General features: G+C 37.3%; 1 protein-coding gene and 1 non-coding gene across 2 annotated transcripts in view; one reads left to right on the forward strand and one right to left on the reverse strand.

The window, feature by feature from the left end:
- The window catches only part of LOC134841811 (uncharacterized), a gene marked incomplete in the record, with an annotated part of 93148 nt that overhangs the window by 36670 nt on the left and 34321 nt on the right, over nucleotides 1–22157 (forward strand). Inside the window, 8 exon segments of the mRNA XM_063857848.1 lie at nucleotides 12062–12252; nucleotides 16225–16341; nucleotides 16814–16955; nucleotides 17199–17488; nucleotides 19246–19414; nucleotides 20309–20428; nucleotides 20735–21083; nucleotides 21908–22119. Of these exon segments, the coding sequence (XP_063713918.1) occupies nucleotides 12062–12252; nucleotides 16225–16341; nucleotides 16814–16955; nucleotides 17199–17488; nucleotides 19246–19414; nucleotides 20309–20428; nucleotides 20735–21083; nucleotides 21908–22119 (1590 nt within the window).
- On the reverse strand, nucleotides 5612–5802 carry LOC134843004 (U2 spliceosomal RNA). Its single transcript, XR_010162583.1, has one exon. It is a non-coding gene; the product is annotated as a U2 spliceosomal RNA (small nuclear RNA).

Genomic DNA, 22157 nt, shown 5'->3' on the forward strand with positions numbered 1-22157 from the left:
TTTCAGAGGTAACGATCGTTTGAATGTGCTGTAACCCCTCAATGGGGCATAATCCAACTGTAGTTCCTAGCCCGGCTGCGTAAGCAGTGGTAGCGGTTTTGTTTCGCTCTCTGAACTATCTTGAGTTTTCCGGTTTCCTCTGATTATTTTTCTGGTTCTTTGTAAAATCTTGTTTCGCTCTCTGAACTATCTCGAGTTTTCAGGCTATCTCGAGTTTCGCTCTCTGAGCTATCTCGAGTTTTCCGGCTTCCTCTGATTATCTTTCTTGTTCTTTGTAGAGTCTCTGTGACCTCCTCCTCCTCCGGTATTTCATTCGTGTTGTTTAATGATCGATTCCAGCTCGGATCCACTAAGCTCTTCACTCTGTCGTCACTTCGCCAGTGAATCCGACCACCAACTTTATAATCTATTCTGCTGATTGCTCATTTTGGTTAATTTTTTTCCGATTGGAGATAAATTTGTTTTTTAGAATTTCTGTCCGGCCGTTTTCTGTGTTGCAAAGTAGGGAAATTGTTTTCTTGCAATAGATTTTTGCTATATAGTTGGTTAGGCAATCGCGAAAATTTATTTACTTCATTCCGGTCGAGCTTTGTATGTTTTTGACCGTTTTGATTGATTCTTTCCTTGGAAATTGTCCGCCAATTTTTGTACTCCTATTTTTAAGACTTGATCGGCTAGGTTTTCCCATTCTTCTGCGGCTAAATCCCGGTTTTGAAATGTATTCAGTATCTCTTCCGGTTTGGTAGACAAATCCACTTTTTTCAGTTCCCCCTTTTGCTGTTTTCGGGGAGTTGAGCTGTGACTTCTTCTTTTTTTCTGAGTCTTCTGCTACTAGATCGTTTGCTGCCATTGCTGCTTTTTCTCTTCGAGCTTCTGCAACCGTTTTCTTTTCGAGTTTTTTCATGATTAATTCTTCTTGTGTTTTTGGTTCGCTTGCTACACTCCGTCCGCCTTTGTTCGGTTTAGCTCGTTTTACCGCAAAATTGAGTCCCCCTCTCGCTAACGTTTCTTCAGACGTAACTATCGTTTGACTGTGCTGTAACCTCTCAATGCATAATCTAACTGTAGTCTCTAGCCCGGCTGCGTAAGCAGTGGTCGAGGTTTTGATGCAATTTGTGAAATTGTGTATTTTGCGTTCTCGCCATATCTGGTGCAGCTACGGCGTTCCTCCGCGAGGTTCACAATGTCCTTGTGCACAGACATCTTGATACTCGAGCATCGCTTCCTTATCTGGTTGTCCTCTGGAATTAGTTTCAATACTGCCGGGCGCAGTTGCAGTTGTACAGCTACGGCTAGTCGGTTGTCCACTAATATGCAATCAGCTTGCACGGCCATCTGATTCCACAATGGATTTGTATAGGGTCCCATCAGTTGAAATCCCTGCTTGTCTCCTCTCTCGACCACCCTCTTGAGCCGATCCATTCATCTTCCGAGGTTAGCTCCGCTAAGAGATTCTTGTTGAATGTTTTTGAGAAATTGTCTAATGAGTCTCCTTCTAACTGTTTTTGCAGTACGGCGTCCTTCCTGCAGCTGTGATTACTTCGGCCTGGTTGCTCTATTGTGCAAACAATTTTCTCTTCCTCGTTCTCCTCCGTTGTAGTGAGATCGATCTCGATCACTTGAATGTCACTTCGAAATGACTCATAAGGTTCTGGCTTACTGCTAACCGCCGGTGGGTTTTCTTCTGTCGTTGCCTCCAGCTCTCTTGTGTTATTTGGCGGAGTGCTCTCTGCTTCCTCGATTAACTGCCAGAAAGAAAGCAGTCGACAATCGGCTTCCTTCTGCTGGTCCTCCCTTAACTGCCTTTCACCCGTGATATTTGTCTTGTTTCGCTCTCTGAACTATCTCGAATTTTCCGGCTTCCACTGATTGTCCTTCTTGTTCTTTGTAGAGTCTCTGTGACCTCCTCCTCCTCCGATAATTCATTCGTGTTGTTTAATGATCGATTCCAGCTCTGATCCACTAAGCTTTTCTCTCTGTCGTCGCCTCGCCAGTGTTACTGTGGTAAATCCGACCACCAGTTTTATAATCTAGTTTGCTGTTTGCTCATTTTGGTTAATTTTTTTCCAATTGGAGGAAAAAATTTATTTTTTTTAGAATTTCTGTCCGGCCGTTTTCTGAGTTGCAAAGTAGGGAAAGTTTTTTCTTGCAATAGATTTTTGCTGTTTAGCTGTTTAGGCAATCGCGGAAATTGATTTAACCCATTCCGGTCGAGCTTTGTTTTTTTTTTCACAGTTTTGGTTGCTATAGCAACCTTGAAGGGATGAGTTTTTTTTTTCTTCTTTTGTTCTAGAATATTCTAGAACGTTATCATTCCGGTTGAGCGAGCAATTGTTTTCTAGCCTTCTGCTCATGCAATCTAAAGCCTTATGAGAGGAGTCAATTGTTGTTACTACGAATTTTTCGTCTAATTCGGATTCGAGCCATGGATCACTATACGAATCTCGTGGCAAATAGTCAACGATACCATGTCCTTCCCTGGAATGTGAACTATTTTGAACTGATAGGGCAATAACCTATCTACCCACCGTGTTAATCTGGATTGATTTGTTTTGTTGGACCTGCTCCCATGTAGGGCTGATGTTAAAATTTCATGGTCAGTTGCGATGATGAATTCCTTTCCTAATAGGTAATGTTTGTACCTGTCAACTGCCCAAACAACCGCCAAGAGTTCGAGTTCATTTGTAGAGTATTTTTTTCTTGTGAGTTTAGGTATATAGATGCAAACGAAATAGGGACCCAATCCCCTTCGTCTGGTTGCTGTTCTAGGGTTGCCCCCAGTCCATTGTGACTGGCGTCACATTTAACCCTAGTAGACGTTTTTTTTTCGGACATCAATATTGGCGGTCGGGATTTTCTGTGCTACTTTGACTACAATTTGCAGACTACTATTTGACTACTATTTGCTGACCGGAATTCAAATTCGTAAAATTTCTTGATATTGTTCTTAAAGTTTTACGGTTGATCGGTCAAAATAAATGTCTGATAAGCTACCGTAAAATGAAAATTTTGGGTGGCGATGGTTGAAAATTTACTAGCGATTTTACGAAATATTGCAAGGTGACTTCGCCGATGGCTCATGCGCATTTTTAAAATTAAATTAGTTCTCTTCTGCAGGGGCGGATTTAGGGGGAGAGGACGGAGGGGGGCGGACGCCCCTTCCCCCCTCAGGGATTTGACCCCTTGCCGACCAAAAGGTTCACCCCTTTGGTACTTTTTAAGAAATCCAGTTTTGGCCGACCGACCCTAAAATTTTTCTAAAGGCGCCTTTGGCGCCAATATATACTAATTTTGAATGGGAGCGATTTTGTCAAAATTTTTAAAAAATTGCCCAAAAACGGTTTTTTTTCAGCTGTTTTTAAAATTTTGCCTGCGGCGCAGAAAATTTGGCCAAAACATTGTCTTTTTAATGTTTGAGGAGAGCTCGGAAAGTCAATTTGGTCGGCCAAAAAAAGTCGTCAAAATTTTTGAAATTTTTTGGAAAGTCCGCCCCCCCCCCCCCCCTCGAGAAAACCCTAGATCCGCCCCTGCTCTTCTGGAAAAAATGAACAATTAGGTTAAAAAAATTGGAAGAAGTCTAACCTGATTGTCCATTATAGTTTGAGCGCTGAAGTAGTTTTGTAAATATTTATCTATTTCAAATCTGTTTCCCGCTTCAATGTTTTTATATCAAAGATTTGCAAAGATTATAAGTCTTCTCCAATCCTGTCGTATTCTTGTGTTTAATTACAGGATGACTTCGGCTTTTTACTGCAAAAATGCTTCCTGCTGAAACAAATCTCCACAAGCTTCAATCCCGCCTCATTTAGCTCTTACCTAATACCTTTTAAAATAGATTTGATGTTCTAGACTAGATTTAGGACGTAATCTGATCAAAAGAGTTGTCTGAAAATGTCCAATTAGAGATTAATACCACTTAATTATTTCTCGTAATTTCGGGGAAACTGAAACTTTAAATTTAACACAATCAAAGAATGTTAGCGGGTAATTTGAGTCTGAATGGACTTTGAAGATGTACCTAATTTTCGATTTCTCAGGAAAAAAGTACTTCAAATCAAACTAGTTGTTTTGAAGCAGCTATTGAACTTTTAAGTCGAATCGGCAATTCCAAATCTTAATTTTTTTTAACAGAGAAAGATCAAAGAACGTATTTAAGACAGATTTATAAAGGGTAAAAGGCGAATTAGCTCGAACTCGAGGTCAAATGAAGCTAAGGCAAACAACCTTTACCTTTAATTTCCTTCAAATATCGCCGCCAGTCTTGCTATTTTCGAAACTCTTTTGTCCTTATACGCTGCATACAGCTCTTAGCCTTTGGATTTTAACGGAATACTAGATAAATATTCGATGCCCTTAAAAAGATACGCGGAGAGAATTTTTATTAAAAAGATTTTTCAGCGAACTTTTAGAAAGTGTTGGCAAAAGACCGAACTTTACTGTAGCGAACATCAAACTATGTATTTTTTCGGAATACAAAATGTATATAATTTCTGAAAATCTTTTTGAATTCAAAGAACAAAAAAAAATTGCTTTGATATTCGATGCAGTAAAAGTTCGGTGATTTGCCAGCAGCTTTGTTGCTTCGTTGAAAGCTCCTTTTGTTGAAAATTCCTTCCTCGTACCTTTTTTAAAGGACAGTGAATAGGGGCCATGTGAACAATCTATTCCCCCTCTCCCTAAGTAAATGTAAGAAAGAGATTGTTCACTTGGTCAGAAGTAATTATTTTCAAACAATTGGATTTGAGCTTAGTGCACTCAGGCGGCCTTACGGTTTGAATTTTTCAATTAATTTTAGGGGGAGGGCTGTGAATAGTTATCTAATCGTTTTTTAAACCCTAAAAGCTATATGTGCCGTTAAATTATTATTATCAAACTCGTGAAAAGTATTTTCCTCCTGGACAAGATCTTTGGCTCTACTCGCGAGTAACCGAACCCATCATCGGTCCTTACAACAACTCAAAAAACTTTTTCTAAATTTTCGGCCTGATGAAATGGGGCCTTGTATCCCATGCTATCAATACTGGCTCTGGAGGTCTAATCAAAGTTTTAATTCAACCAGTTTACGGTCTAAGGTTGAGGTTAATTATTGTTGCGACCGTTGAAATTGGAGAGTAACTTTGTATTTGGGTGTATTTTAGTTTATTTTTCTGTTTGTTTTCCACGCAAAATCAAGTACCACAGTAATCGTCAGAGATAAATTAAGTTGAAGCCCTTTCAAACGTCATTCGAAAGATATTAAAACATTTGCCTGCTTGAGCTGTAGTTGATGATTTCAACTAATGGTCGTCCATCTTTGTTTTCTTAGAGCAGGTAGTTTATGTTTTACATAGTTTGTACCCTTACTGAAATAATAACCAGACATAATAATTATGAAAAAATCTGATCTTGAGTCAGATATGATCAGACTTAAACTAAACCGGGACCAGACATGTTCATGTCTGAAATACATGATCAGACTTGAAGCAGACATGATCATACCTGACTTTACATGACCATACCTGGACCAGACATGATCATGCCTGAAATTACATGATGAGACCTGAAGCAGATATGATCATACCTGACTTTACATGATCATATTTGGACCAGACATAATCATGCCTAAAATTACATGAAGCAGACATATCATGATGGTAGTGTAAGACCGGGACAACCCGTGCGTCAACTGAAGCAAGCTTCGGTGTTAACTCGAGAAGCAAAAATTAGTTTAATAATGGTGCCAGGCAATGCCCAGCATGCCAGATATTAAGCTGACAAGAACAGATACTACACATGACCTTAGCCAAAAAGCCGAGAAGCGATAACTGAAAAAAATGATCTTTTTTCTACATGCCTCAGACACAAAAAAGAAACAACAGCTCGGACCATAAAACTTTTAAATTATCCAACTGGATTGGGAGCTAGGTCGCTCCCGAAAAAATTCATACAAGATCAAGGTAAATTGTTAAAAATAGGCAGTCATTATGATTCTTTGCCTCATCAAAAACACCCTGCCGGCTTGTAGTTTAATCTTAAAACTACAGTGGACTATATAATAATCACCTGATTTTCTGCCGTTACATGGCGCTTATTTTTCTACATGATCAGACCTGAAGCAGGTATAGTCATGTCTGACCAGGTATAGTCATGTCTGACTCAAGTATAATCATTTCTGACCAGGTATAATCATGTCTGAACAGGCATAGTCATGTCTGACCAGGTATATTAATGTCTGGCTCAGGTATAGTCTTCAAACGGCAGAAGTGATCACTTGTGAAACAGATATGCACAGAGATGGAAAACAGCTAGTGTCTGACAATTGTATGATCAGACATGAAATTGTGAGAAAAATTCGGCGCGGGTAGTAAGTTCGATAGTTTTCATTCAACACATTTTACCTACGAGATCAAGTGACCAGGTTTTTTTATTAAAAAAGTTTTTTGCTGGCTTATATTTTAAGGTTATACTTTTTGTCTTACTTGAAATGATTTCGACGTTGATATAATGGCTCAGTCACCTTAGATTGCTTCATTTGAAGCCTGAAAACTTTTTTTTTCTTTTTTTTTCTAGGTTCAGGGGTTGCCATGTATGTTTTTTTGAAGTAATCTGTGTTTCTTTTTTCATTACTTATTATATTATTTATGGACAATTCTTCGTCAAGAATTGTGGGTTGGCAAATACCTAATAATTGGAGTATATTATTAATGCGGTAGGCTACTTCATTTATAGGTGAAACTGTAGCATTTGTTTCACAATATCCTAAAAGTACTAAGGGTAATGTTACTTGATATGGTGTATTATTATACACGTGTAATGAAATGATGTCGGAATTCGTGTTTTTCGAATATTTTATGGATGAGATTGTAACTTTGAAAAATTTGTGAATAGGTTTAAGTTTCAATACATTATAGCTCAATTTTGTTTTCTACTAAAGAGGCGTCTACCTAACTATTGTCGGCTTCGTTCGAGACAAATGTATAAAAATTTTGTTGATGCCTTTCCAAAAGTTTTCAACATATTTTTTTTTCGCTTAAATAAATCGAAGCTGACGCAAATATAATATAATATAATAACTAGTGAAAAACGGGCTCTTTTCCAGTTTCCCCCCTTTCAAAATACCGAATTTTATGTTTGTTTTACGTGTTATTACGGCTAAACGCGTAATGTTTGAAATATGAAGAACAAATCTGTTCACAGTTGTCGATTTGTTCACCATGCCAAATTTCATTGCATTATGACAACGTTAAATAAGCTTTTCAAATTTGAATTTGAAAGGGGGGGAACTGGAAAAGAGCCGAAAAACGATATCTAGCTACAGAGTTATATAATTTTACAAAAACAAGTCTAAATCATATGGTAGATAAACATTATACCCTTTTGGCCCGTTGGCTCTTTTCCAGTTCCCCTCCTTTCAAATTCAAATTTGAAAAGCTTATTTAACGTTGTCATAATGCAATGAAATTTGGCATGGTGAACAAATCGACAACTGTGAACAGATTTGTTCTTCATATTTTACAGCGTAACATTACGCGTTTAGCCGTAATAATACGTAAAACAAACATAAAATTCGGTATTTTGAAAGGGGCGAAACTGGAAAAGAGCCGGCCCGTTTTCACCTGTCTCATTATGAGTGTAAACGTATAATTATCTCATGTGTTGCATTAGTTTTCTCGCCCTAGCGTCAAGCGAGTTTTTGAGTTTTTAAAAATTGTCTCTCCTAATAAACGTTTGGCTCTTCTATTAATTAGCTCTCGCCTAAAATCATTCCTCCCTCTTTTTTCCGCTATGAGATTTCTCTAAAAATCAATTTGGCCGCGTTCAATTCCGCTTCGTTTTTTTGAATGGGTTTCGCTTATTTTCCTCACTTTCGCTTTCCGCCTTAATGGTTTTCGCAGGTGTGTCATGCTTGAAAACATTACTGGATATCAATCATCGGGACCAGCTTCACCTCCCCTCCGAACAGTTGGGCGATGGGGAGAGAACTTTCACTTGGTTCTAATTGGGAGTTTTCAGCCAATCAGAATCAATCATTTTACAAAAACTGAGCGCTTAAATAAATTGATCCAACTTTATTCCATGTTAACTTGGTTTATCTGCGGCTTTGAGTTTAGGCGGCTAATAAAGGTTTTTCATTACTTTTTGGCTCATAAAAGTTTTCCATTACTGGTTACCGGTGCTTAACAGGATGTTATTTTGCTTAGCTTGGCAAGATCACATGTAACCAGCGCCTATTAAGCTATGACTTATTACAAGAGCTCATCTTGCAAATTACAGCGCACGTGCTATTTGAACATGCAAACATGTGGTTGCTGGGCACCACCACTACCGGAGCACCACGATGACACAATTTTAAAAATTTGAAGGCTTGAGGCAAAAGAATTAAATCAAGAGATAATATCCCTTTGCACATATCCGGTTTAACAAAAGTATTGGAATGTTTCAATAAAAATCGGTCGTTTTTTACTATGGGTGTAATCAGGGCGGATTCAAGGGGAGGGCATATACAACTTTTCCCTCTCACAGATTGGACCCATCGGGTTTGTTTTACTACAATCAATTTCGGTTGACATTTGGCGCCAATTTATACTTATTTTTAGAAGAAAAGCGCGCTCAAAAATGTATTTTTTTGGTCAAAACTTTCCAAAAAAAAACTAAAAACGGCATGTTTGGCATTTTTTTCAAAATTTTGCTTGCGGCATAGAAAATTGTTTCAAAATAAGGTCTCTATTGTGTTTCAAAAGAGCTCGGAAAGAGATTGACTGGAATCGACCAGGGCGTAACTGTATATTCTGCGTAACCGAGTGGTAAAAGAGTCAGAGAGGTGACATCATGTCATGGTTGATGATCTAGTTCGGAGTTTCGCATTAAATTTGAGGGAACAACATTTGTCTTTTGTGTTTGATTCGTTGAACTGAGGTAGATTTGAACCGTGTGTAATTGCTGGTAGACCAATCGATGGCCCTTTGATCTGCGCCTTTGATCATTCAAGAGCTGATTGTAGCGAGCTTTCTTACTGCTTCGTCGCCTGGAGTATTTTTCAAAATATACAAGTCAATTATGTATGTCTTGCATTCAGGCTTCGTCTTCTAGTTGAAGCTATTGGATCTACGTAATAATCTCCATCCCTTTCAAGAAGGGGGGGGGGAGAGATTGTTAAGTAGATCAAAATGGTCGATTTTTCGACCAATCAGAATGCAGCAAAATTAGAATTCTCAATAGAAAGCTCAGTGATAACTTACTGTATTTATTTATAGGGGTGATTATTCTTAAGTAGGTACCATAGGGAAGAAGATTATTGAGAAGATCCAAGCTATTCTTTGAGCTACACTTAATCACAGAACATTAAAAAATGGCTGCAATTTAAATGATTAGTTGAGTATTAGTAATGTTTTTTGTGAGCTTCGTTCGCTGAAATTCTGCGATTGTTTTTGATAGTATTTAAAAGCAAACAAGACTGCTCGTATCAGGGCGAAGCCCTGAATTTTCCGACTGCCTTTTAAGATTTATGGAGCTGTAATAACAAAAAAAAATTAAATGTAAAAGATAAAAAGATTTTTTTTTCTAAAAATTGAGACTTTTTTGTGAAAACCATACTCCCACACGCCATATAAAGTACAACGTGATAGATTTCGCTCCTTGTAACAAATCAATTATGGTAAATAAGCTTTTTTCAATCAATTTGGAAAGATTTCTAACACGGATTAAATCTCCGCTTACGCGTCAATAGTGCGAAATATGTCGCGCGTTAATTGTCCCAACTTGGCCAAAATGGCAATCTTTAAACCACCATAACTTTATGATAAATAATCACAGGTAAAATATTTTTTCAAATTTGAGCTCAGGACAACAATACCTTTCGGCTGATAAAAAAAATTCCGTCAACAATTCTTAGTTAAAAAGTCAAAATTTGTCTGAAGAAAAAACCCACGCCGAGCACAAATATTCCGTAACTTTTGTTAGGAAAGATGAACAATTAATATGTGATCGACTGCGGCATTATGTAACGACGGTTCTTACTGATAACGAAATTTCAAAAGTGTTCCCCCAGTTTTGAAACAATTGGGTCGGTTACGTAGCAGTATTTAGACAACTGCGTATTCCTACTCGTCAATAAGCAGACAAATACTGTATTAACCAATCAGAACAGAATCGAGACAAGGAAGAAATTAATAATTGATTATTGTTTATTTCGTAAGTTTGCTTTACCATCTCGATTCTGATTGGTTAATTTAGCATTTGTCTGCTTACTGACTAGTATGAATACACGGTTGCCTAAAAACAGACTGCACTCCAAATGGGTCTAAAAATTGAGCTTCTAGACTTAGTTACTGCAGAAGTATGATCTGATTCATTTCCAAGGTTAATCATAAAAAAGTTTCACTTGAAAAAATGCTAACCGTATTAATGCCATTTAGACTCAATGATTTGAACTTACTCTCAGTCATTCGCTTAGCCCAAAAAAGCAAATGAACTATCAAAAATAATATTTCGAAATCAGAAAAAAAAATTGATTTTTGTTTCGACTTTCGATACGAAAGTAACGAAATATTTCTTCTTGGGGTGGTGTTTTTTCTTCAGACAAAATTCGAGTGTTTAACTAGCCGTTTTTGATTGATTTTTTTAAATATCATTCAAAAGGTGTTTTTGTCAAGAGCTCAAATTTGAAAAGATATTTCACCTGTGATCATTTTTCGTAAAGTTATGGGGGTTTAAATATTGCCATTTTGGCCAATTTGGGACAACTAACGCGCGATATAATTCGCGCTATTAACGCGTAAGCGGAGAGTTAACCCGTCTTAGAAACTGTTCCAAATTGGTTGAAAGAAGCTCATTAGCCATGGTTGATTTGTTACAAGGAGCGAAATCTATCCTTTTGTACTTTATATGGCGCGTAAGGGGATGATTTTGATAAAAAAATTTCAAATTTTAGAAAAAAAATTTCATTTTGTTTAATTACATTAATTTTTTAATGTTATTACTGCTCCATAAACCTCAAAAGGCAGTCATAACATTCAGGGTTTTGCCCTGATACAAGCAGTCTTTTATTTCTTTGTTTATATTGCCGCCAAAACCCGACTTTTCAATTAAGCTAGGAATTGTTGGTCAAAATTGGTTTCGTAAAATGGAGTTCAGATTTTCCTCGGAAACAAAAACAGTTCAGCGATGGGACCAAGTTGTTATCCCCCCCCCCCAATCCGGTTTAGGGGGAGACTAATGCCAACTTGGTTATGAGGTCGATTTTTCAGCCAATCAGAATAGAGCATTTTCACGCAGCCCTTATCAATTTAATTTGAATTGGACGCTGGGGTGGAGGATCTTTACTTAGTCTATTTGGGGGGGGGGGGGGAGGGGGAGTAGGATGTTAACTTGATCCCAGCGATGACTGATTGAAATATTCTGCGAAATTTTTGAATTTGCAAATTTTTATCTGATTTTTTAAAGCCCGTGTAACTTGCCATGAACAGATGACCGAAACAAGGGAAGATGTGGTCGAAATAATTTGTGCTATTCATCAGGGGCGGATTAATGATTTTCTCGGCGGGAGAGAGGGGAATTTTTGTCGACATGTTTCTAAGTCAACCAGCGTACCGAGGGGGATAATCAAATTGGTCGACCTAAAATAAAAGGTCCGCAAAGTTTTCAGTTTTTTCGAAAAACCGCCCCTTAAAAAAATTTCTGCACACGCCACTGCAGTTGACCACATGTATTTTCTGAGCTCTCCCAAATCACTAAAGCTCTACCTATTTTGACAAAATTTTGTGCGCCGCTTTTAAATTTTTGAAAAAGCGTTTTTAGGCACTTTTTGGAAAATTTCGATCAAAAATTGCGTTTTTCGGTGCGCGCTTCCCCATAAAAATTGATATATAATGACTCCAAAGATGCCTTTAGAAAAAAATTATAGATTCGGTCAGCCAAAAATGGATATCCTAAAAAAGTACCGAAATGGGCACCATTTTGGGTCGGCAGGGGGTCGAATCCCTGAGGGAGGAGATTCCCCGCCCCGTTCGTCTAAATCCGCCCTTGCGATTCACATAGAACACTGAAATAATTGTTTCACTGTACTACTATGTGTTGTTATCAGGTTGACTTTGCGAGTGTGGGCTTCGAAGTGACCGGTGGGGGAGTGAATCCAGTCGTGGGTTCCAGTATGGCCGCCTATGGCCACATGGTCCCTATGGCAACATCCCTCAATGCATTCTCAGCATCCATCTCCCTCCAGTATCCCAAGTCGGAATTGGTTGACCTCAAGCCCAAACTGGTCATGGAAGAGAGGTGAACTAATTATTCCATTTATTGGAACCATGTACTTTTCTCCACTTGAAATCAAGTGATATAGGCTAACCCTAACTACAACCCCCCTGAAAATTATAGCCCCCTCCCATAATCGTAAAATCACAGTGTAGGGAACTAATATGTTTTTATCATTAGGCAGGAGGATGTTATCGGAAAGATCAATTTGCTTATTCCGATCACAGAATGTGAGAAGTAGTTTTTAATTTGACCAGTTTTATTTTTCGCGCAAACTTAGACAAGACCGCTCGTATCAGGGCGAAGCCCTGAATGTTCCGACTGCATTTTAAGGTTCATTGAGCAGTAATAACATGGAACAAATTAAATGTAATGAAATGAAATGAAAATCATCCCCCCACACGCCATTTAAAGTACAAAGTGATAGATTTCGCTCCCATTAACAAATCAATATGGCAAATAAGCTTCCTTTAATCAATTTGGGACGATTTCTAAGACGGATTAAATCTCCGCTTACGCGTTAAGAGCGCTAAAGATATCGCGCGTTAATTGTCCCAAATTGGTGAAAATGGCCATCTTTAAACCCCCATAGCTTTACGAAAAATGATCACAGCTGAAATATTTTGCCAAATTTAAGCTCAGGATAACAATGCCTTCTGAATGATTTAGAACAATTCCGTCAAAAATGGCTAGTTAAAAAGTCGAAATTTAATTTAAGAAAAAAACTCACCCCGAATACAAATATTCTGTGACTTTCGTTGCGAAAGTCGGAGCAGCAAAACTTCTCGTTCAAGACAAAGCTCTGAATGACATAACTACTTTTTTTAATCCAGGCCTCTATATTGATCGGTTACAAAACAAGACTGCTCGTATCAAAGCGAAGCTCTGAAAGTTTTGACTGCTTTTTAATGTCTATGGATTAGTGTTCGCTTTCAAAAAAAAATGATGAAGACTAGACAAAAAACAGATTTTTTTTGCAAATCATCTCCCACTCGTTGTTTAAACACCGAAATGATTTTTTTTCTACGATGTTACGAAGTTCTTAATATACTAAATAGCTTCCATCAGTTCAATTTGGAGCAATTAATAACACGCAGTGATTTCTAATCAATGGAACGATTTCACTTTAGATTGTTTTCTAACATCCGCTTACTCGTTAATATCACGATTTATATCGCGCATTAATTGTCCCGAATTGGCCTAATTGGCAATCTTTAAACCCCCACAACTTTACGAACAAATTTTACGTTGGTGAAATAATTTTTTAAAAAAGAACTCAGGACCATAATATCTTTCGGCTGATATGAAATTTTCCGTTTAAAAAATGCTAGTTAAAAAGTCGAAAACTTTCTGGAGAAAAAAGGCACAAAAAGCACTCTTAATCCGTTATTTTCTTCAAAACTGACGGAAGTAATATACAAATGATGATCATCCGAAAAAGAAAGAAAACTTCGTTATCACTTAAAAAGTGAAAAAAATTTCACAGTTTATCAGAGTTTGCACTCACTATTCAATAGGAGCTGCGGTAGGGTGCGCAGAAATTTTTTCTGGGAGAGCGGTTTTTCGAAAAAACTGTAAGTTTTGCTGACCTTTTTTTTAGGTCGACCAATTTCATTTCCCGAGCTCTACCAAATTAGTATAAGAACCCTATTTTGTGAAAAATTTTCCAAAAAACATGCCAAAAAAGAGCTTTTGTCTCGTTTTGGAAAGTTTTAACCAAAAAGTTGCCTTTTTCGGGCGCACGCTAACCCATCAAAATTAATCATCTTGGCACCAAAGGCGTTTTTAGAACAATTTTAGGTTGTAAGCGAAAAATTGATGCCGTAAAATTACGCCAAAGGGGGGGCTATTTGGAAAAATTTGAAAACCAGAGTTAAAGGAGAGGGCGGTCGGCAAACAAACCACCCTTGACCCGCTCCCCTCGGCACGCTACTGAGGAGCAGCTAAAAGGAGCAACGAATACAATTTTTAACGGTTTTGTGACCAAAAGTTTCAAGAAAAAACTCGTTTTCATCTCAGGAATTGGCGAACAAAAAAATGGACAAAATAATATATAATTTTGATCAATTTTTTGGCAAAAAAAGTAATACCGTTTTTTGCTTCAAATGAAAATATATCTTCATATCCGTCATGATCAATAGCTAATGCCATAACAAAATTATTTTAATGCCTTGTTTAAATTTCAAATCATAATTAAACACGAATGACTGGTGGTTTGCGCATGAAGCAAATAAAGTTCCGAGCTAATTTTGCAAAAACTAACTTGAAAAAAAAAAACATTTTTTTTTTCAAATTCTTTCGTTTTTTTTTGGCAAGATAACCATATGGTACTTCAGAACATGTTGCCTGTTGCTGTATAAACACTTTTAGCACTTCAGCTGAGAAATACCTAAAATGAAGTGCTAGTCGTCTCTCTAACTTCGCTTAAAAGAGAAACATTTTCAGACCGATTGAATAACTATCGAAAGGATTTGAATGTGATACGTCAATTGGCGCAAGTTTACGCATACTGCGAAAGCTTTTTTTTTGAAAAAAAAAACATATTTCCGGAGCACTGTTTTCTTTGCTTAATAGCCGGTTGTTTGGTTATTTTTCGAAATTTCGAAGAAAGTGGGGAATAATTATGCTTCGGGTTGGTTTTTTTATTCAATCAGACTTTGACTTCTTAACTAAACATTTTTGACGGTACTTTTTAAATAACATCTGAGAGATAGTGTTGTTTTGAGCTCAAATTTTTAATGATATTTCTTCTGCGCTCAGTTCTTAGAAAGTTACGGGGGTTTGAAAATTGCTAATTTAGTCAATTTGGTATTAATTAACGCGCGATATAATGCGCGTTCTTATAAACACGCGTAAGCGACGGTTTAGTGCCTTCCAAATTGCATTCAGGCAAGTCATTATGTCGTATTATTAGGATACAAGACGCTTAATACATCCTTTTGTTGCTTACATTAGTGTGTAGGGGATTAAATGAAAACAAAAAAAAAGTGTTTCTTTTTTTTCGGTTATTCCTTCAATTTTTCAATCAAAAATTTTTAAATTGGCTTTAATGTGCGGTCAAAACATCCAGGGCATCTCCCGATTCTTAGAGCGGTCTTCTTGTCTTTGTGAAATTGTTCAATAGGCTAGTATTTTGATCGGCTCAAACAAATATTTGATGTTTTTTATATTGTTATTAGCGATCGATTGCAAGACATGGTCAAAAATATTATATGTGGTCAAGTAATTGTCTCAAAAAAACTTCAAATTGTTTCAGGAATTTTTATTGGCATTGTTTTATTATTGAGCATGAATTAGATTGTATGAAGTGCTATCAGTTATTAATATTTGATCTACTAATAATTGATACCACTTCATATATTCTAACTGATGCTCAATAATGAACAATGCCAAAAATGGTTCCTGATTAATTTCTTTTTTATAAATAATTAATAATAATAGTTAAACTCGTCAACTGGTACTTGATGTACCAGTTGACGAATTGTACTGAATAAAAATGAAATTTGATTGAAAACGACTTGGATTTTTAGGGTGCTAACTAAAATGTTTGCTACGGTTTGTCATTTTATCCGACCTATAAACAGCGGTGAGGGGAGTCAGTATTTTAAACTAAACACGGAAGCACACCAAAGAAAGAGCATTTTTTCACATGTTAGAGCAAGAGATCTAATTAAAAACCACCAATCTTTAAAAAAAAAATCAGCAAAGTGAGTGAGCTCTCCAACATACCTGCTCATAATTAATATTTTTGTGGGTATTTATTAGATAATTTATTCTCCGAGCTATTCAGTTAGCAATATTTAAAGGTGAACTCTGCGACACTACAACTTGATAGTTTGCAGTGGTTTTGTGTGTATTGTTGAGGTCTTAATTTATTGAAGATGGTATCATATGCCATAGACCGAAACTATACATACATTAGGGGGGGGGGGGGGGGGTTTGGGGTTTAATGGGAAAGGCACTATACTATAATGCCTTATTTTGTTTCTGTTCCAGGGGCTCTTGCTGCGCACCTGACTTAGTGACCTTTACCATTCAGGAGGTGGATTTTCGGACCAACAAAGCCACCGCCACCTTCACCCCCCTCAGTTTCCTATATGGGGGCGAGAGCAGGTGAAATATTTATCAAAGACGGGCCATTAGTCTCATTATTTATCAATGGTCAATTTGAACTGATCTCAAGCTATTCGTATTTTCTGACTTACGAAAATGTTGAGACGCTTTCATTTTTTGTTCAAATTTCTATCACACTGTTTCAATTGATATAGTTCTGACCATGACGCACTCGTGAAGAATTTTCGAATATTTTTTTGACCCAGGCCTCCTCAAACTCCTCAGAAAAATCAAATGGTGTCGGACTTTTTTGATGAACCGAGTTATTGATAATCATTGTTTGAAGCAGAATTTTCAGTGCCTTCCTGGAAACAAAGTTGAAAAACTCAAACTACGATTTTTTTGTGGTCTTGTTATTCTTGCTGAATAATCAATTCGCTTATTTAGCAGGGCAAGACTTGAAACTTCAACCTTTGTAAATATAAATTTTTGTTTCAAATCATTTTAACGCCATTATTGTAACTTAATTTAGGGTGAGAATAGCAATCACAGGCACTGTAGCACGTCCGTTTAGCTCTGAGAAGTTCCGAGTGAATCTATTTGTGGAAGGGGACACCTGTAATGCTTGTGATGCTACTGCATACTTCACAACTGAAGACTCTTTCATTTATGACGTAAGTTGGGTTCTCTTTCATTTGATACCGTTAATTGGAAGGTCCTAGATTCTTCACTTGAAATTTTTTTTAAATGGTAAAAGTAAGCATTTTGATCTCATTTTTTTCCTCGAAAGTTTAGTAGCTTCCAATTGAAGGTTCCTAAATGATTGTAAGCTGTTCTTGTAAATGTTTGCTAAGCTCATCGTGAACGGCTTTCAAGGATGGCTTAAAAAATAGTATTTAAGTCGCTCGTTATTTCAGCCGACATACTTTCCAGAGGTGCATTTCGGAACCCTAGACAGACTCCGCGGACTGTACTTGGCCGATACTGAGATCTACCAGTCGGGGTCCGGCTCATTCGACATGGTCGCAACTTTTCCTGAAGATGCTCCGGCGCACGAGTTGACAGGGTTCCAAGTTGGATTCGTTCTGGACTCCGCTTCGAGTGTGGCTCGACACATGCATCTGGCCAGAGCCTATTTGACTCATGTGGGGGATAACTTTCCAATGTTACAGGACTTACGAGACTCGGTTCAAGTGGAATACATTATGTAAGCTGAAAAATAAGTTCTGGGACTTGTAATTTGTTCATTTTATGTTTCGTATGACGAAGCTTTAAATGAGCATCAAAAAACGAGTGAATAAAATTTACCTATTGTGATTACTAGGCCCGAAAACAGGTCTTTCTCGATGGGTTGGGGAGAGGGCGTTTATCGAAAATATTTTTGAAGTTTTTTATTTTCTGATTATTGATTTTTTGATATCTTTCCAAATTTATCAGGGATTTTTTTCTAATTGCCGGAACAATTCAGTGGCGCAGACCGTTTTTATATGGAAAAAATGAAAAAAATGGCACTTTTGAAAAGTGTTCGGACCGTTCTTTCTAAAATTTCTTGTAAATGGCGCAAAAGGCTCTTAAGAAATTTTTGTAGACAAGTAGACTAAAAACGAATGTCTTAAATTAGTGCCAAAAGGTGATCCCGTGGGTGGTCAGGGGCCCAATCCATGAGGGAAAAGAAGGTCTCCTCGCCCATTCTAAATCCGCGGCTGGTTATTACCAACTTTTGGATCAAATTACGTTGAATGAATTTTTTTTTCAAGTTTTGCAAGTTTTTCAAGTTTTTTTTTCAAAATTGGTGCATGTAGTCTGATTTTAACTGCTGCATCATATGGTATGAAAAACGAGCTTGATTTTTTTGCCCTTCCAATCCGAAAAATTTTGTAGACTTAACTCACTCACTCACAGACCACTGCATTTGTTGTTCCGACCATTGAAAATGGGAGGAACTTTGTATTCGGGCTCGGGCGTGTTTTTTTTTGTTCCGGCCTTTTGAAAAATAGGGAGCAACTTTGTATTCGGGTGAGCCTTACTTCTTTTTTGTTTTTGTTTTCCACGCAAAATCGGCAACCACAAACAATCATCGGGCTGGGTTGAATGGCATATCATAATACAGCCCTTTCATTCTTGATTCGAACCACATTAAACAATTGCCAAAATTTTCTTCTTGTGCCGAAAAAAAAACGGGTTGAAATTTTTGATTTTTCGTCTTAATTCGAGCAACTAAAGGTAGCGAGCAGGGTTACAACACCTGAAATGCCTAATTTATGTCTAATTTAAGAGCTTGTCTAATTTAAGCAAGTAAAACCAGTTTTTGGAGTTTCTAAGCTTCATTTTGGGAACCAAAAATTTCAAAAAGTTCAAAAATTTCAGCAAAAGTTTTGAAATTTTTTTTTCAACTTTCTTTGTTAGTTTTTTTCTACAAAAATTGTTGTTCAATTTGCTTATATTACTATGACTGTCTAATATGCCTAAATTATATTTTTACGTCAGACCCTTTTATCACACCCAGCAGAAAAAAACTACACTAATTTGGAAAAAAACTTTCTAAACCGTAGTTTTCTAAAAACATTGTCGGAACATTCTGTGCTACTTGCACAGTAATCGGCTATCCTTGTTTTTTTTTGCCTTTTGTTTTCCACGCAATATCAGGCACCCCAAATAATCATCGGACTGAGTTGAGTGATATATCATATTAAAGCCCTTTCAGTCGTGATTCGAACCACGTTAAAAAATACCCAAAATTTTTTTCTAATTTCGAGAAGAGCCGGTTTATTAGCAGAAAAAACTACACTAATTTGGAAAAAAAACTTTCTAAGCTGTGGTTTTCTAGAGACTATAGCCGGAACATTCTTTGCTACTTGCATAGTAACCGGCTATCATTGTTTACAAATGGTAATAGTTATAAGTTATTTATAACTGTTTAATCTAGTAAAAATCTAGTAAATCTAGTTTAATAAATGAATCTAGTGAGACAGTACCCGACCACCTTCCGTTCACCATCTCCTCCCTCTCATTCAAACTGCCCTTGAGTTTCACCTACCTGCCCCTGAACAGACTGGATGTGATGGACAGACGCCTCGTCTTCTCCATCTCCTTCTTCCTACCCTCATCCCCACTTCTCAACTACTTCTGGAAGGTAATTTTGCAAACTACGATGTGTTCAGTCCAGGGCGGAGTTAGGACTTTCTCGGGGGGGGGGGGGGGGTTCAAAAAAATTTGTAGGTCAACTAAATTGTTTTTTTTTCGAACTTCAGTCCATGAGTTATCTATGAAACATAGATGCATATTACTTGCATTGAAACTCAGAAATGTTTTTTTTTTTAAATCTTTCAATTTTTAGCATCCATGAATAGTTTAATGCACAGTATGTTTTTAACGTTGTTCTTTCTAGGATACATCTATGAAAAAATGCTAGATTGGTGACTAATTTGATGAATCATAGCTGAAACATAGATACTTCTAAATTTTACATTCATTTATACTGCAAAGAAAGTGATACATGCATAGAAAAAGTATAATCATCTATGTTTCGAACGAAGTCATGATTCATCAATGGATCGCCAATGTTGCGTCTATTTGTAATTACACGACTCATCGGCTAAATATCTTTAAAATACCACAGTACCAAAATTTTTTAAAAAAATTTTGGATGCAAAAACTTGCAAGCTTTATCAGACGTTTCTGAATTGCAACGAGACTTCAACCGTGAATCACAGTTCTAAGACAAGAAAAAGGATCAGGCTTAATCTTTACCCTAACCACAAGGATACCCAAAAAACCGTTTTTGATTCTCGCTCTGAGTCGTCTGAAAACAGGTTTAATTTAGTCTTATGGCGCTGTCTCAAGTGACGTTTTTGTAAAAAGAATTTTGGATTTGCAATTAAGAGTTTGTAATGACTTCACTTGGAAACAATTTATTATGGATATTATTGCTAATTTTAAGGCAAAATTAATTTTTCGAGATTCTTTATCTTAACTGTTAAATAATCTGTATAGATGGAACTTTGTAGCCAGTTTGCCTTCTGTTCAGGAGACTATTTTGGGTCACGTGTCGATGGAGGAGTTCCGGGAGGATGTGGTGGCCTCGGCTGTGTCGGCCGTGTTAGACCTCGCAATGCAAGACGTCAAAAATTACTCTGGCGGAAATCAGGTATGTACACTTTTAGCTCTTCTCCCCCTCCCTGCAACCATCTTTCATTTTCAATTTGGGGGACAGTGGTGAAGTGGTTACGGTGGTTCGAAAGGTCAGAGGTTCGAGGGCTCTTAAAGGTCAGATTTTCGGGGCCCACCATGATCCGTGCTCGTTGCTTGAGGATGAGACAGCTTCAATTAACAATTACAGCCTATTTCTAATTTTTTTGAGACTGCATAAAGCACAAGTAACTGTCTTTGCATGTGTAAATCTATAATCATCTCAAAATTTAGAAACACATTATACAAAATATACGTGTTTCAGGATACGTTAACCACTCCACTAAATGGAGCCATCTTCCGAGCCTCTTCTTGGCCAGTTGACGATCTGATTGAGACGACTGCCAGCCCACTCACATACGAGACGAAATTCACAGTAGCCGAAGAGAAAGTAATCGTATTTCACGCTTTCGTAACTCCTGCTACACATTTCAATGAATACGCGCTTCGGATATCCATAAATGATCAAGAGACAGGTCCTAAAGGAACAGGAAGCCCCCCTTCGTTTGAAATTGAGGGGAGTTGGAAGATAGCGGACCATTACGTGGACAGCGGGCCTAATGTGAACATGTTCTATGACAGCAGTTTCGAAATGTACAGATTTGGAAGTAAAGGTACTGGACAATGTTTTTATCGGACACATTCTTTCATTACAGTCTGGAAAACATTTCTGTCGCTAAAAAAGACTAGTAAGCCAGAGGGTAAATTTTTTTGCTTTACTACGATATCCTTTTCGGGGGCAAATTTTTCAACAAAGAGCACAGGCCGAAATAAAAAACGCTAATTTCTCGTGAAATACTTCCAAAACTTGCTCTAAAACGTCATTTTTGGCTTATGTTTTTAAAAAAACTCTTTGCGATGCCGAATTTTCTTTTGGGTAAAACAGGATTTTTTTAGATAGAACTTGGAGTTTAGGTAGAGTTTAGTTAGAGCTCAGAAAATCAATTTGATCGAATAAAAAAATTAGGATTTTTTTTGAAAAACTACCATCTGCCTTCAAAAATTCCTGCCCACGCAATTACAGCACAGATCACACTGATGAATCTCAAGCTAAAGATCAAATGCTGATCGAAAAATGAAGGTTTTAACGTCACTTCATTTCCGAACCTCAATTAGAAAGCCATTCTCAAAAACGCTTTTCTGTTATCTTGGTTTGACCTCCACGCAAAAATCGTACAATTCCATGCGTAGAGTCTATAGAAAAAAGCTAATCATACATTTAGCATACTTTTTAAATAACTTTTCAACAAAATTTTTGTCTATTTGACAGCCTTGAAGTTCTTTGCCATTGGAAGATGTTTGATCACGCCAATTTTATACTTTTTTTTTTCGAAAAGTTTTCTATGGAAGTGTATAGAATTGTATGACAAGCATTTTTCGATAGTTTTGAATTGTATATGATGAACATTTTGGTCAACCCGTGATGTTTTTTTTGCAGATCTGTTCAAGAACGAAAACCGGGAAGACTACGAGATCAAAGTTTTCGTCCATCTTCTGGGTAGTAGTGGGCCCACCTTGAATGTGGATGAGAATCTAGTGTGTAAGTGGGAATTGATGGAAACCCCGGGTGGAAGTGTGGTTCAAGTAGATCAAGTCACTGTTGTGGTTAAAGGGAGAGATGATTGGGGTGCTGAGTCACACACGCACCCTGTGAGTTCACGGTTTTTATCCGATAGTTGTCAATTATG

Source organism: Symsagittifera roscoffensis, chromosome 3 (genome assembly GCF_963678635.1).
Source record: "Symsagittifera roscoffensis chromosome 3, txSymRosc1.1, whole genome shotgun sequence".
Lineage (NCBI taxonomy): Eukaryota > Metazoa > Xenacoelomorpha > Acoela > Convolutidae > Symsagittifera > Symsagittifera roscoffensis.